Source organism: Psammomys obesus, unplaced genomic scaffold (genome assembly GCF_907164565.1).
Source record: "Psammomys obesus unplaced genomic scaffold, mPsaObe1.curated_primary_1811, whole genome shotgun sequence".
Classification (NCBI taxonomy): Eukaryota; Metazoa; Chordata; class Mammalia; order Rodentia; family Muridae; genus Psammomys; species Psammomys obesus.
The window spans coordinates 7,676,751-7,693,704 of NW_026596101.1; the positions used below are offsets into that span (position 1 = coordinate 7,676,751).

Consider the following 16,954-nt stretch of genomic DNA (forward strand, 5'->3'; position numbering starts at 1 on the left):
CCAATTCTACACTCCTTGCATAAATCAGCCTAACATAGTCACTAAATACCAGCTCTGGTAGAGTGATAATTTCATAGACTTTTACTCTCACAGAATGGATTTTATTAAGGATGTCATCTTAATTTTGCAATCTCCTTTTGATTTATATCTCCCGTCTTCTCTCACCTTCAGACAGGAGCTAATTAAATAACCTGTTTTTGTGCTTAGTAATTGAACTTCATATCCATTTTATGTACTCCAGTCTAAATGAGAAAGATATTATAAATTTTTGCCATGCAACTCTCATGCAAATTAAGAATGAATGGGCATTAATTGCTGAAGAATGAGGTGTTTAGCCTGTTAATTCTGTGACAAAATATTCTAATACAAAGCATTGGTCATTTCTATGGAGATGGAGTAGACAATAAATTTCAGAAATAAATCTAAAAACCAAGCAAAAGGCAAAGGTGCTGCCAGCTGGAGGTATATGTGATGATACCGCACTTCCTGTGTTCCTGATTTTGCCTCTTACTTCCAAAGGCACCAGGTTGCTGTGATGTTTGTCTTCAGCTGTATCTTGCTGTATCCAAGTCAATATTTCATTACATCCATGACTTGACACACCAAGGCAGGTAATCCCCTTGGTTAGATATTTTGGCATACATACATTTTGTTTAGGGACCCCCGAAGGGGCTGTGTTTTAAAATGATCTTATATAAAATGCCACTGAAGCAAATCTTTTCGTGTTTGTTTCCAGAAAGGTAGCATTTGTGCCTTTTGACAGGCTGGTACATTGCCTGACATTATTTTTTTAAACTGGGTCTCACGTAGCCCGAGCTGCCTTTACACTCACTAAATAGCTGAGGATGATCATGTACATCTGATCTTTCTGCCTCCACTTCCCAAGTGTTGGGATTTCAGGCACATGCCACGAAGCCCAGGTTCATGCAGTACTAGGAATTGAACCTAGAGCTCTGTGCATACTAGGCAGGAATTGTACCAACTGGGCCTGAGCTACATCACCAGTCTACCTTGTCTACTTTTTCAACTGTTGACTACTTGGTTTTGTGAATACAATGTACCATGATAATTTAACAAGAATCTACCCTAGTAACTTAACTTTGTTGTGTTACAGCCAGGATGCTAGTGTTCAGCATAGAGTCTGATGAAGGTTAGCAAGTATTTTCTTGAGTAAAGATGGAAAGTCAGTAGCAAATACACATAGAATAGATGAATGTTATGACAGAGGATTGACTGAAACACTAGAAAAGAGGTAATTCTTTCTGCTGCCAAGGAAAAGGTCATGTGTACGGGTTTGTGGATAGTATGTGAAATAGTACCCTCAAATTTTTATTTGTAAATCTTTTTGCTAAGCTATTTCAGTTATTTCAACACGTAGGTTTCTTATATACTCTCATTTGCTAAGCAAGAAAGGTATGTTTCATTCTTCATTTCTCACCTGTCCCCTGTCATATCCTGTGCATTTTAAATTCTGACATTTTTACCTGCTACGTATAGCTCAGATACTCATCTGTCATGTTCATCCATTCTCCATAGCCCAGGTTACCACCATCCCTGAAGTGAATTTTCACAGAAGTCTTCTGACCAGATATGCATTTTCTGAGCCTACTTTCTGGATTTTTTGTTTGTTTGTCTGTTTTTCTGGAAAGCAGCCACTTAATCTTTCTAAAAAACATCTCAGGCATACAAATCCCCAAGGGCTTCTCATAGCTTTAGAAAAGTGGTTCTTAACCTGTGGTATGTGAGCTCCACAGGGGCTGGCTGCATAGTGGATATCCTGCAATCGGATATTTACAGCACTATTCACAACAGTACCAAAATTACAGCTATGAAGTAACAACAAAAATAATTTTATAGTTGGGGTCACCGCAATATGAGAAATTGTGTTAAAAGGTCAGATCATTAGGAAGGTTGAGAACCATTGCTCTAGAAAAAGAAGTCAGTCTTCTCTCTCTGGTCTCCATGATGGGCATGTGATCCTTAAACTCCAAACCACTCTCTGTTCTGATTACTAGGTTCCATCCATAGTAACATTCTACTTAGTCCTAGAAGATATGTGTTTCTTGGTATTTCCTCTGTAACTCAGCTCAGCCTGAACTATTCCTCTTCTTAAACATCTCAGGATTGACTTCTTATCATTTCAACAATAACCCCATGCCATTATACACCCACCCCACAAACTTCTATTTTATCATGATTTTTATGTTGTATTTTATGTATTGTTTTGTGTATTATACTAAAAAAAAAAAAACAAAAAACAAAAAAACCTGAAATTTGCACCCCCAACCCAACCTCCACCTATTGTTGTCATCCTGCCCAGAAGAATATAAGAAGCATCAAGTAGGGGCTTGTTCTACTTACTGGAACACAGAGACACGGCTGTCACATAGCAAGGGCCAAATAAATACGTGCCAAATGTATGAGTAGACAAAAACGCCTGGAAACTAAATCATTCGTTAGAAATTTCCAGTGTGGTCTGTATTGTAGGGATGCTTAGAACACGTCTACAGATAATTTGACTGTTAACACCCTGGCATGAAAATTTCAAGTTCAAACCCGCTTGGGCACAAGGTTCACTAGTAATCTAGAGAGATGAGCAAGCTGGGTGTTTGTATGGCTTAGTGGCAGAACCCTAGCCTAGCATGTGCAAGGAAGGGCCTGCATTCAGTCTCTAGCATTGCCAGAAAACAGGCGGACAGAGTAATACATTTGGGAAATAAAAGGCTTTTTTTTTTTCTCATATGACTTCATGTAAGAGCTTCTGTAGGGTGATGAGAAGAAAGAGGGCAAACGTTAAAAATATAGGGCTCTCGACTAAGTAGACAGAGGGCTGTTTCAGAATCTTATGTGGCTTTTGGACTCCTTATTTAACACAACTGAGTTCCAATTTACTCAACTATGAAAGAGGATACTCCTTAAGTTTTTAATGGGATAAATGTGCAACTTAGAACATAATAAGTGACCAATAATTGTTGTTATGAGTATCCTGACTGATCGTTTCTTTACCTGTATGATAAAATCTTTTATTCTAGTTCTAATGTGAGAAGTTTTTTTGTTTTGTTTTGTTTTGTTTTGTTGTTGTTGTTTTTGAATAGAAACCTAATCCTGTCAATTACAAATCATTGAATCTTCACATAGGTCCTTCCTAGAGGGCTTAATTACATTTTGTTTTTATTCTCCCAATGAATATATAATGGGACATTTCTATTTGCTGCCTTCTACGGCAGACAGCAATGAGCAAGAGATTATTACATGTAATTTAAATGACACTCACTGGTAAGTGCAGCAGGATGAGGCTCCTGTTCATGTGTGAGTGTGTGTGTGTGGTGGTCGTGGGGTGTACAATAATGATTTTATTAGAGTTTAATAAAAAGTTGCCTGATACAACACAGGTGGGAATCGCAGACGTGGAGAGATGGCTTTCTGGGGAAAAAAAAATGTGATATTTCTAAAGAAACGAAAAGAAACAATGCATATCACCTACTAAGTCAGAATTTTGGACTAAGAGAAGATTTTAGGAGAAGGAAATTACATATATAAAAGCCAGTAGCAGAAAGAGTCAAGATACCATACACATTGGCTAACTAGAATGTCTTCTAAAAGCACATGGTGACATAGCCTATGCTGTCCAAACATTTACCTCAGATTCATATATTTTCTTAAAATATTCTCATGATAGGGTGAGGATTTAAAACTTTTGTCTCAAATGAGCTATCCATTTTTTAATGACTCTCTGTGGTAGAAGCTATGCCTTAATTATTGTAAATCTAGATATTTAGATAATTTAAAAACACTTTCTGGACCCTGAATACCAAATTATACAGAGTTGACTAATGAGCTAATTGTTCATTCAACCCTTCACCTTTTTTTTTTTTTTTTTTTTTTGCCTGAGTACACATACTATTTAAGATTTGTTGTTATTTATATTCACCCAAGTCCACACCCCATCCCTTTTGAGACTAGCAATCAGATTTCGAATTCATTTTCCAAAATGGGTTTGTGGGCTTATTTCTTAGACAAGTGGAAAAAATAATGGGAAACAAATACAGAAAGCACTAAACTGTTGTTAAAAGCCTTATGGGACAGTAATAAAGTATCTTTGCATGCCCGACCTATGATCCTCATAAATAGGACTGACAATATTGTTTGCTTACTCACCATCGTTTCTCAGGATTAGTGGTGTGGGCGGCCCCAGGACCTTGTGGTTCGTCACAGTATTGGTAACTACACAGGTATAATTCCCAACATCGGATTTTTCTACTTTGGCAATATACAGATTTCCAGTCTCTTGAGAAACGAAGCGGCGGTTATCCTGGTAGGAAGGGTATTCATTGAAGATCCAGGCATAGCTCAACTCTGCAAGTACAAGAATCATCATTGTGAATACAGCTTTTGCCCCCAGAACATTGCTGCATTTAGAACAGAAATGGTCAAGGTAGAAACTTATATTGCCTCTATTCACCTTGTAAAATGTAAATGGGGCATAATAACCGTCACTTAAACGCTTCCTACTGTCAGTCAATAATGTTTTATTTCAAGAAGACAAAGAGAAACCCTAGAAGTTGACTCAGAGAGGCCTAGCCTTTACAAGCAAAATAAGCATGTGTAAAGCATTTTCTAGCAAGCTCTAAAGGAATGCAAATGTTAAATACCCAATATGTGTGTAATCTTGACATAGTAATGAGAGATGCTACCCTGGATACTATTTAGATCACTTTTGTTACATAATAATGGCCACTATAGAGGATTGTTTTACAGGTTTGTGTAATACTCTGTGGTGTTTGTTGAATTTCATCTGTTTCATGAAGCTTGAACACAGAAAAACAAAGCAATGAATCCAAACTTTTAACCCTAATTAGAGACTGAGTAATCACCAAGATTCATGCCATTCCTTTCCCCCCTTCTCCCACTCTCAACTGAAATCTTTTTCTCTTCTTTCTTAGAAATTAGAATACTGCTTCAAAATTTTAATAAGCTGGTAATTAAATATTTCAGTTACTACTCACCAAAAACACACTGATGTTTTAATTGTTTTATACATAAAATGTGTTCTTCAAAATAGAGTTGAAAAAGACATACCCATAAGAAAGTGAGTGTGGAATAGTGGTCAGGGAAACATGTTTGCAAATACTTATTCCAGACTGCAGTGAGGCAAATGTATGGAGCAGTCCTATTTGGGATATTCCTTTGACAGCTCTTAGTTTTCATAAGGATTAGATGAACATTTTGTTACCGAACATATGAACCTATGTTTTCAAATTCAAAGAACCCCAAACGACAGTGAATTTTTCTAATAGGCTACAGTGAACCGTCATGCTCCAAGGACATCAGACTTCTTTAACTCCAGGCAATCACCTTTCCTCTTTGTGAAATGTGAACCACAGGTGTGGCTGAAACGTAAATAAGGTGTACTAGCTTCTGGTCTTGATTATTCAAGATTACTTCTATCTTTAAAAAATCACTTTGTTAGGGGAAGGTGAGAAAAAAAAAAAAAAACAAGACACACAGGGAGCTGCTGGTTATAGAAATAGTTGGCTGAGTTACTCTGTGCTATTCTTTCACATGATCCTGGTTAAAATTTAAATGCATGAATGGTCCTTGGTAAATGGCAAGGCCACTAGAGCTTTATAAAGAGAACACTAATTACTGTAGAAAGCATCTTTGCTGTTTAATCCTTCAGTGAATCCCAACCATAATTGACCTCAACCATTGAATATGTAACAAGAAACATGTTTTGCCTTAATAATCCATTGTGGACATACAAAGGAAGGGTCATGTAAATTGCTCTCCATTTATCCCAGAATTACAGCACTTTCCCATGCATTATTTTGGAGAGCTATAATTACGTTTCTATGAGAAAAGCTAATCACTCTGTGTGTGTGGGCATGTAATTAGAGGTAACCTCATGCTGATGTTGAGAGGATACTGAGCATAAGTAAACAAGTTCTTTTGAAGGTCATGGAACTCCTTCTTCTGATATGAAACATTCTATCCTGGGGAAAAGCTTTTTCAGACTCAGAAAGTAAATGAATCTTACAAGGCCCAGGAAGTGAAGAAACATCTAAGTCGCAGGAAGTTCCTGAAACTTAATATGTCCATAAAATTTTTCCTCTGAGTTATAAAAGGAGGAAGAATTCTGGAAAGAAGTGACTCTAACTTCAAGGAGCTATGGCTTTTCTTAGGTGTCACTCATGTGAGGTAGGCTTTAAATAGTGTAGTAGTCTAGATTTTGGGGGGCATACTTTCTTTAGTCTGTTATTAGTCCTCTATCTGGGTTAAGTAGATGTTTAGATGTTTGTTTTCATTTCCAATTAAAGTTACATAAGAACTGAGGGATGGCTCAACATTTAAGAGTACTTATTATTTATTGTTCCCCCCCCCCCCCGCAGAGGATCTAGGTTCAACTCCTAGTACCCATACCATATAGCAGCTAACAGTCATCTGAAACTCCAGTTCCAGAGGATTTTTTAGCATCCTTAGGTACCAGGAACACACATGTTGCAGAGACACACATCCTGACAAACACCCCATAAGCATTAAAGGAAGAAAAAAAAATCTAAAAATTATAAAAGTAAAGTCTTACAACACCCAATAAGTTGTTATTTCCAAAACAACAACAAACAAAAATATAACAAAAATAACAACAAAAATATGAAAACATTAAGATAAAAGAAGACCAAGAAATAAGTGATGAGGAAACACAATCTAAAAGGTACACCTTCCAATAAGAACAGACTTGCAAAGTCAGCAAGACAGGCAATGTACTCTGTACTCAATTCCATAATTCCATTTCCTGAAAACCACACCATCTCTCAGTTTCCCTATGTTCTCATATGGACAATTAGAACACCATGTATCCCCTAGTAAACTATAAAAATATTGAATATAAAGCACCATCTCCTATGTCACAAAATAGACATTGCAAAGTAGTTTACAAGCACAAAATTAGTCATTTCACATTTCTCCAAAGAGAGTTGAAAGCAAATATACAAAATTATATATTTTCCCTTGAGATATTTTTTTTTCCCAAAGTCTTGCAGTGGCTAGAAGCTGTGAAATACACTTACTTCTGAGGGAGAATTTAGAAACTAGAAAGTAGCTATTAGAAAAAAGACATCTGGTCTGGTATTTTATAACTGGAGGGAAAACACCAAAGCTTAAATCTGTGTTACATAATGGAAGCCACTTAAACTCTCTCACTTTCTACTTCTTAATCAATAAAATGGTACATGGGTAAAAGTATTAATAGTCAGTTGATGAAAAAATCATTGAAATATCGGGAGGCTTATAGAGATTTTGGTTATCATCACCTTTCATAATTATTACCAGCTTAATAATTATGAAAATAAAATTGTTTCACTAATCCATTCAGTATAGCATACCAATGAGTGGATTTCATCGGGCCATTTTCAGACATATTTGTCTTTATACTTCCTCTTAATCATTCTGCTATGTGGGTATCTTCATATTCTCCCACTTCCTTTTAGAAATGGATTCAGTCGAGCTAGGTGTATAGCTCAGTTGTTTGACAGCTTGCCTAGCATGGAGGCAGACCTAAGTTTAGCCTCCAGCATCACATACTCCCAGGTACAGTAGTGGCCATCTGTAACCCCAGCACTCATGGGGTGGAAACAGAATCAGAAAATCAAGGACAACACAAATTCAAGGCTAGCATGGGATATAAGACAGTGTCATAGAAAAGAAAATGTAATACGTGATTTGATGTATTTGTGAATAAGTTAGTTTCTTTCATTTTTCTGTTTTTGTGCTTTAAATGCTTTGATGATTTTGTGGGAGATATAATCAACTCTAGGTGCACACAGTTCCATCTCCTACAGTTTGGTCCTTGAATGGAGCTCTCTGTTCTACACTCAGTCCTGAATTTAAAAGGTCACATGATCAAGTCACTTGGCAAACTTTTTTTTTCCCCCTAGCAATTTTGTAAATGTGCTGGTTATACTTTGTCATCTTGGTATCTTCTGGAGTCATCTGGGAAGAGAAAACATCAGTTGAGAAATGGTCTCCATTAAATTGGTCTGTGGGGCATTTTCTTTTTTCTTTTTTCTTTTTGGTTTTTCTTTTTCTTTTTTAAATATTAGTTATAGTTTATTAACTTTGTATCCCAGCTGTAGCACACTTCCTTGTTCCCTCCCAATCCTATCCTCCCTCCCTCATCTCTTCCCTGCCCCTTTCCAAGTCCACTAATATGCAGCCAGTCCTAAAGGTACCTGAGAAGCTAGGGTCAGATGAAAGGGGCATTTTCTTGGTTGATGATAAATGTAGGAGATCCCAGCCCCTGTGGGTGGAGGCCCTCTGGGTAGTGGGTACAGGGGTATACAAAAAGCAGGCTAAGCAACAGAGTGAGCCATGTTCCTCCATGGCTTCTCTATCAGTTCCTTTCTCCAGGTCCCTGCCTTGAGTTCCTGCCATTCCTTGGACTGTGTTTGGGAATGGGAAAAAAATAAAAATAAACCTTTTATTCCCGTAGTTGCTTTTTGTCATAGTCTTTATTATACTAATATAAAACAAACTGGGACAATAATCAGATGACCCTGGCATATTCAAGAAAATGTTTAGTCATTTCCAAAGTATTTGGATTTCATTATGCAATGACCATCCTCTTCCTCCATATCACACACACACACACACACACACACACACACACACACACACACACACGGGTTGATTTTCATAAAGAACACATACAAAATGGTCAATACTAACTCTTAAATATATGCTGGAGGCTTTAAAGAAGTATTTCTCTGTCACCATAGAAATCCCAAATTCCTACTGTGTTATATAGTAGAGAGGAGATGGACAAGGTCTGAGAATTGCAGTAAAAATGTAAATTTCCTACATAATCATCTGTAGGTGTTTACACATATTTTTTTTCTTAAACATGTAAAACTTAGCTTGAAAAAAACTTGAAGTAATACAATGGCTTCAGTTCATTATATTACTAATACAATGACTTCAGTTCGATATATGTAATGTTATAATACAATTATATAATATAATGTTATAAAATATATAATACAATAATATAATGTTATAAAACAATTCAGAAACTACCATCTAACATTAAAGAAAATAATAAGAAATAGCAAAATGTGACAGTAATATACTGTACTTTTCAAAAATCTAGAAGATAAGATTCTAGAAGTATTTGTCATAGAATGGAGTAGAACTTTGTGGAAGATACAATCAACTTGACTTCAACTTTAAATAGTGTATATGTGTTGGAGCATTACTTTATTGTATTAGTTTGTATAATATTTATATTTTATAGTTGAGATGAACTTAATTAAAATGAACGAGCAAATATCAAATCTATTTAACAGATAAAGCATTTTTTTAGCATTTTTCCAGCTTTGTGATTAAATACCCTGGCAAAGATCTCAAGATTTAGTTCTACCCGTGTTCAAGGGTACAGTCTAACATGGCAGGAAAGTCAAGGGAGCACCAACTGAAACAGATAGTCATTTGGACTCCACAGTTGGGGAAGTAGAGAGAGAAGAACCTCGGCTCAGTTTTCTTTTTAAATACAATTCAGGATTGTATTCAGGGAAATAAATGCTACTTTCTGTTTTGGACAGGTACTCCCAACTCAGTTAACCTCATCAAAATAATCCCTCACAGGCATGCTTGTAGATTCATCTCCTTACTAACTGTTGATCTTGCCAATGCTTAACATTAACCATTACAGAACCCTGAACAAACAAATTCCCCAGAATTAAAACATAACCATGTTTGAAACAAGTATCATTGCTAATATTGACTTGGCATGATCTAGAATCATAGCTCTGGGCATATCTGGGTAGAATAGATGGTGTAAATTGGGTAGATATATCCTAAATGTGGTCAGTGCCATTCCATTGGCTGGGGTCCTGGATGGAGTAAAATAAGAGAAATTCATCTTCCTTTGCTTCCTGCTGTGGATTGAATATAATCAACTATCTCAGTCTCCTGCATCCATGACTTCCCTCTCATGATGGACCATACCCTGGACCTGTGGACTAAAATAAATCCTACAATCTTTACATCTCTCTCTGTGTCCATCTCTTTCTCTCTACCTCTTTCTCTCTCTCTGTGTTTATGTGTCCAAGTATGCTGATGTGAATGTGTAAAGCTGTGCTGTCACAGCAAAACCTGTTTGCTTATGGGAGAACCAAAAAATTAATTTAAAATTAGAAAAGAAAAGCATCAAAGACATGGTGCTAAGTACCCTAAAACTATCAATTTAACACCTGTTCTTTGTGAATGCCTCATCCTGAAGAAAAGTCTCAGCTGGAGAACAGGATAAAATAACAGTGTTTGACTGACTTCTCAACCCTTAACAGGACATCTCCAGCTGATAAATTAACTCAGTTTTCTTCAAAGCAAATATCACTATCTGAAATATTGAGTTTGTGTTTGTATAAAGGTTCAGAGCCATCAGGAGGACTGGGAGGAATATAATCCAATAACAGCACAATATCAAAACAGGCAGAAAAAATAGTAAATCTAAATAGCACCAACAGATCATGTTGCATTTCTAGACTTAGAAGATATGAAAATACTGAGGCCTAGAAAAGGTCAGGGTGGGACATCAGATGATAGCTCTGCAGAAAATGACCTAATGTTTCTGGCAATGCTCCTGTTCCAGGACTCTGCTAGGGCAACAGACAACCTTGGCATTTAAAAGTAAAGAATACCACTGTTAAACCACTCAGTAGACAATACAGATTTCCCTGAAGGACCAAAACCTATTTTTACCAGAGCAAAACATTAATCCACCAGGTTATATAAAATGTTATCAACACTATAAAAAAAGTAAAGCCAAGCAAACAAAACAAAATAAACTATCATGTGCTGCAATTGGAAAAAAAAAAAAAAAACAAAACAAAACAGATCCCACTCAGTTTGATTTCCTCGGGGACTTCCATGCAATATTTATACTTACTCAAACTTGACAGATTTCTTTTGATAAGTTTTCACTCACTAATTGCTCTGGAAGTGACAGATAGTTTCTGTCCCATTGGCGATTTGTAACAACTGAGTAAACAGATATTTGGAATGCAGTGTATTAAAAGGATTGTGAAACTTCTGATGCTCATGGAGCATCCAAAGTGACTGGAAATTAACTTAAGCCTTTGTTCTCCGAATAGGTCATATATATATATATATATATGTCATATATACAAATATATATATATGGACCAAGAGTAGAGAATTCTTGTCCATAGCTCTTTAGAAAATAAACTAATCAAGTGATGGTTTAGACACAGGTACTGACTGAGCATAGTTACCCCATGTGAATGTGTTCTTCTGATGTCCATCTTAGTTTTTTCTTATCCCACTATCTTTCCAGAATCATTCTTATTGCATTGATTTGTATTCCAACACTTGCTTATTCTAAAAGATGCCCTTTTTGAATCTTCAGGGTTTTTTTTTTTTTTTTTTTTTAACCATGAAGAGATTCCATTTCAACCTCTTCTGCTTTACAGATCTAGAAAATAAAACCTAAAGAAAATCGTGAATAGGGAAGGCTGGCACGTTTGGTAGCCAGAATGGGCAGGAATGTAGGGTGAATTCAGTGTATGAGAATGGGCTTTGCTAGGCAGATGTATGCTGTTGTGGTGGTTGTTATTATTATTATTATATTTTGGAGTTAGAAAGAAGTCTATTTTTCTTATCTGGAAGCTGAAGAAGTAGAATGGGATGATTCCCCCATTTCTTCCAGCATTAAAATTCCATAATTTCTGCATAAACTCAACAGATCTTAGAGCCTATTTGTCAAAGAAATAAAGTGAGAAGAGAACCTGTTTAAGAACCACCCAGGTAGTGACTACAGACTCTAAGAACTGTACCAGTGGGCTTGACAGCTGGCTCAGCATTTAGGAATGCTTCCTGCTCTTCTAGGGAGCCCAAATTCAGTTCCCATGACCTATAATAAGTGGTTTACAACTGTGTGTAGTTCTACCTCCAGCAGATTTGAAGTCCTTTTCTGGCTTCTGTATGCACCCCCACACACACACCACCACCATCACACACACATACACCCCATTTGAGTGAATCTCAGTTGTGTTTTACAGAACATCTATTAGAATTAATAGTCAGGAAAGTTTTAACAGCAGGATGTCCTTACTGTTTGTCATTCTTATCAATACCTCACCTACTTTTAGCCCAGTGTCTGTGAGGATGGATTAATTGAGACATGATGCTATGAAAACAGGCAGGAAAGATGTATTCAAGACAAATTTGCAAACAAAACAGCCAATGTCAATATCTCCATTGGTTCACTGGTTCATCAAGCGGCTGCCAAGTACTAACTATTTATATTTATAAAAGCTGTATTCTTGGCACAGGAATGGGTAGCAGTGCTGGCAAAGGCTTGGAGGTTCTGAGAGCGATAAGTTAGGATCAGTTAGTAGTTTTCCTAAATAGGAGGCATAACAACAAGGAATGATCCCTGCACTGGCTGTCTACAGACATGGACGGAGTCTAAGCTGTAGTGCTTACAAGATGCTAAGTAACTTCCACTCTTTCCTTTTCTCTGAAACTAAGGTAATAAAAACAACATTTGTGTACCTCAACCAAGACTTTCACTAGTCACCAGACATTGTGATATAAAGCTTTGATATTATGCTCACTGTATCTTTCCCTTCCTCTAATAAAATACCGTTTAAGTCAGGTGTTTAGTTGCTTATCATTTTCTAAACTTGAGAAAAAGAAAATGTTGCAAGTCGTGAGTTTCCTAAAAAAAAATTCATAGAATTCCCTACGAGAAAAAAGAAAACTGGGCCAGAAACCCTCTGGGCAAATAGCTCTGATGATCATGTGTGCTATAGAGATATCAAGAGAGTCCAATGAGTATTTCCTTTGAGAGATTTGTGAGCTACTCCAAAAGAACACTCTGGGTGACCTATAAGTGTACTGAGACACTAAAAGATAAATTTTGAGCTCCAATAAACAATATTTGAGGAAACATGAATATTGAGCCAGATACAGAGAGGAGCTGAAGTCTGCAGGCATGGAAAGAGGATCAACTTTGCACATTTATTAATTAGAAGATAGATTTATGGGTACTTAACTCCTGTAATGACAGTGATAACCCTTTACAGCAAAGGTCAATGAAACCCTGGCTGTCAGTGACAGGACATCTTATTATGAACACTCTGTGCAATAGAGAATTTGGTACGGACTGTTCTGTTCATCAGGGAAGACAGTTTAGAGGCTGGACACTGACATCATTATTTATCAGTGCTGGCTAGAACAGGGAAGGTAGGACATACCTCTATCACTTGGGCTGTAAGGTGTTTCCGCCTATACTTACAGCTGTCGGTTATCTTTGATTTCACCAGACACAGACTCTGAATTATTCTCAATACAGTGCTATAGTCAATTAACTCCAAGCAAGTTGTGCTGGCACAAAAATACCGAATGGTTTATTGTCTTCACAGTATAGGCTAACCATCACTTATTGGAAAAGCCCAAATATGAAACAGTCCAGGATCCACTGCCACAGTCCGGAATCCACACAAAACATTGTTTCGGGTACAAAATTATTTACATATTGTATAAAGTTAACTTTTTTAATTGAATTTTTATTTTTTACATTAATTACATTTCATTCCCTCACAATCCCACCCTCCCTCCCTCCCACATCTCCTCCCATGCCCCTCTCTAAGTTCACTCACAGTGGAGGTCCTCTTCCCCTTCCATCTGACCCTAGCTTATCAGGTCTTATAAGGACTGGCTGCATTGACCTCTTCTGTGGCCTGTTAAGGCAGCTATCCCCTCGGGGTGGGGGTTGATCAAAGAGCCTGCCACTGAGTTCATGTCAGAGACAGTCAGTCCCTGTTCCCATTACTAGGGAACCCACTTGGAGACTGAAATGCCATGGGTTACATCTGAGCAGGGATTCTAGGTTATATCCATGAATGGTCCTTGGTTGGATTATCAGTCTCAGAAAAGACCCCTGTTCCCAGATATTTTGGTTATGTTGCTCTTCTTGTGGAGCTCCTGTCCTCTCCAGGTCTTACTGTATTCTCCTTCTTTCATAGGATTCCCTGCACTCTGCCCAAAGTTTGGTTATGAGTCTCAGCATCTGCTTTGATACACTGCTGGGTAGAGTCTTTCAGAACCCCTTTGTGGTAGGCTCCTGTCCTGTTTCCTGTTTTCTCCTTCTTCCAATGTCCATCCTGTTTATCTTTCTGTGTGAGGATTGATCATGCCATGTGAATATAGATGTTAATTAGAAGTGCATTTTTATATTGAGAGTTAGTGTCTCATACTGATAATATTTCATTATGTATGCAAAAATAGTCAAAAATCTCAAAGAAGCTGAAATACCTCTGGTTTCAGGCATTTTGTATAAAGGTTATTCAACCAGCGCTGACAGTGGAGGAACAAAGTGTTGAGACAGAGATTAGATTAGTGCTAAATCTCACCCAACCTCGTGGCAGCTTTTCTAAAATTAAGCCTCTGACTAAGGGGCTTCTGCCTCTTCCCCATAATATTTTTAGTACATGCGACTTACTCACCAAGATGTGGCAATGGGGGTGTGGCGGGGCAGATGCCCAAAGTGCCATTTTCTAATGCGCAAGAGTCCTTGAATACTCACTGCTCTGGATATGGCTTAAAATTTCCTCAGTTTTATATCTTACTTATTTTCTTGTCACTATTTTGTTGGAAAATTTGAGCATTTTTTCTTGGGGGCTGAGGATTTTCTTTAGAAATATTGAGTGGAGTTAAGGAATTTAACTTGAAAGTAATTTAAAACATTGATATGGGTATCTGGAGGAATGAAACAGGAGATCCACATGAATTGTAAAGACAAATTAAAGGCTTCAGCTAAATCTTATGCTTAGAGCTGATTGCCTTGCAATGTAATCCTAGATGCCCAGGGTAGGGTCTGGCTCTTTTTGCTTTTACAAATAGATCTGTGAAAAGGTATAAGAAATGTTTATTGATCTCCATTGAGAAAGCTCTGAATAACCCAAACAGGTAGGGTGTGTGTGAATGTGTGTGTTAGTGTGTGAGTATATGAGTTTGTGTGTGTGTGTGTGATAGCAAAGTATCCTTTGGTTTCTCATGGTTCAGCTGTTGAGTTGGAGGCTATAAATGACAGGAGGTGCCTCTTGACGAGTGTCCATGCCTTCTATGATTTCCAATGTTTTTTAAATAGTAAAAATAAAGTAGATGTATACACAGTGGGCTATTGTGGTAATGGGAACACAGCATTAGCTATCAGTCCTGAGGAGCATCTCGAGGGAGAAGAACTATCTGTTACCCCAAGTGGTCCTTGAGCTCAAGTGAACACCAGAATTGTTAGACAGGCTTTACCAATACAAAAGATGAATGAAGGGCCAAGGTTTAAAGAAAAAAGGCAAATGCTATTATAGATGTTCTGGGTGTCAACTGGTATCGACACTATTGAAATAGGTGTAGAGATTTCTCAAAAAGATGAAACTAGATCTACTACATAGTCCATGTATACTATTTTGGATATAGAGCCAAAAGACTCACTATCCTACCCTAGAGTTCTCTGCTTATCTGCACTCCATTGTTGGTCTATTCACAGTAGGCAGAAAGTGGAAACAGCCTAGATGTTCATCAGTTGGTGAACTGATAGTGACTATGTGGTACAATAGGGTATTTTTCAGATGTTTAAGAAATGAAATTCGTAGGTAAATGGGTGGAGCTAGAAACAGTCACTCTGAGTGAGGAAACCCAGAGCTGGAAAGACAAACATTGCATGTTTTCTCTCATTTGTGGATGTTAGCTTTGACTCTTCAGATATTTGTGTTTCTTCTGGAAACCCTACAGAGGTCAAGAAATTACTACAGGGCCACGATGAGGGGCTCTCAGGAAGGGTGATAGAATTGACTCCTGACTTTAAAGACTTGACTACATGGTCTCCTGTTCCATCAGAGATGCCATAGGCAGAGGTGAGTTCTAGTGAGAATCTGGCATAAAGGCTCCAATTTTCCAGTCTATACCACTTTGTAGAGGCCATTTCAGGCCCCAAGGATTCCAAGGCAACTGAGTGTTCACACATGCTTTAAGGTATAGAAACAAAGATAAAAAATGGAACTGATCATTTACTGAATATTTACATTAGCATGTGGATGGTAATAGAAAATAGAAAAAGAGAATATGTGACTCTTTTGATGGGGTAGGTAAACGTTGAGTTGGCACTGAAACCACAATCAGGCAACACTAGAGTTTTGCTTAACTGAGATGAATGATCCAGTATGCTCTGTGTGGCCCATCCAATAAAGCTGGCAGAGTTTCAGTAGATTTTTATGCATGGATAGAAACAATGCTCATGAGAGATGAACAATGTTATTTTCATGTATTTGTTAAAAACTTGGTATTTTAAGAAATTAAAGATAGCCTCCTATTTTATAGAGAGTGCAGTTCATTATAGGACCATCTTGAAGCATGAAGAGAGCTGGTGTTTAGAAACAGTAATCTCTTGAAGCATGGATGCCCTTTGGGAGTCAAGCATAAATACTTCAGATACCATAGACACTAAACATACTCATATAGAAATGCCAATCAAAGTCCAATGTCAAGCTCAGAAACAATACCACACTCTTCAGCTGGTAGTTGAAATCAGAAGAAATCAGCTGATTAACCTCTTTTGGCTCAACAATTCAGAACAACTCACTATCTCTGAAAGTCTCTCTAGGAAATACCCAAGGTCGTCTGGCTTTGGGAAGACCCCAAGCCCAGCAATCTGAGTTCACAAAACTTGTACTTCACCATCCTATCATGCCATGCTATTGGTCTATTTGTATTTTTTACTTTTTCCTGTTGCTGTGACAAAACACAAGATAATGTTGGAAATGTTTCAGTTCACAATCTGAGGGTTCATCATGGAGGGAGGCCTGATGGCTGGTACACGAAGCAGCTGGTCGCATTGCTTCCACTCCCAGGAGGCAGAGGTATGAATGCCATTGTTTGG

At 37.5% G+C, this 16,954-nt stretch overlaps 1 protein-coding gene across 3 annotated transcripts in view; it reads right to left on the reverse strand.

The window, feature by feature from the left end:
* The window catches only part of LOC129692233 (contactin-4), a 1,033,094-nt gene that overhangs the window by 212,719 nt on the left and 803,421 nt on the right, over nt 1-16,954 (reverse strand). For all 3 annotated transcript variants that reach the window (XM_055628516.1, XM_055628514.1, XM_055628515.1), the window contains one exon: nt 4,159-4,356. In XM_055628516.1, the coding sequence (XP_055484491.1) occupies nt 4,159-4,356 (198 nt within the window). The remainder of the gene's footprint in view (nt 1-4,158; nt 4,357-16,954) is intronic.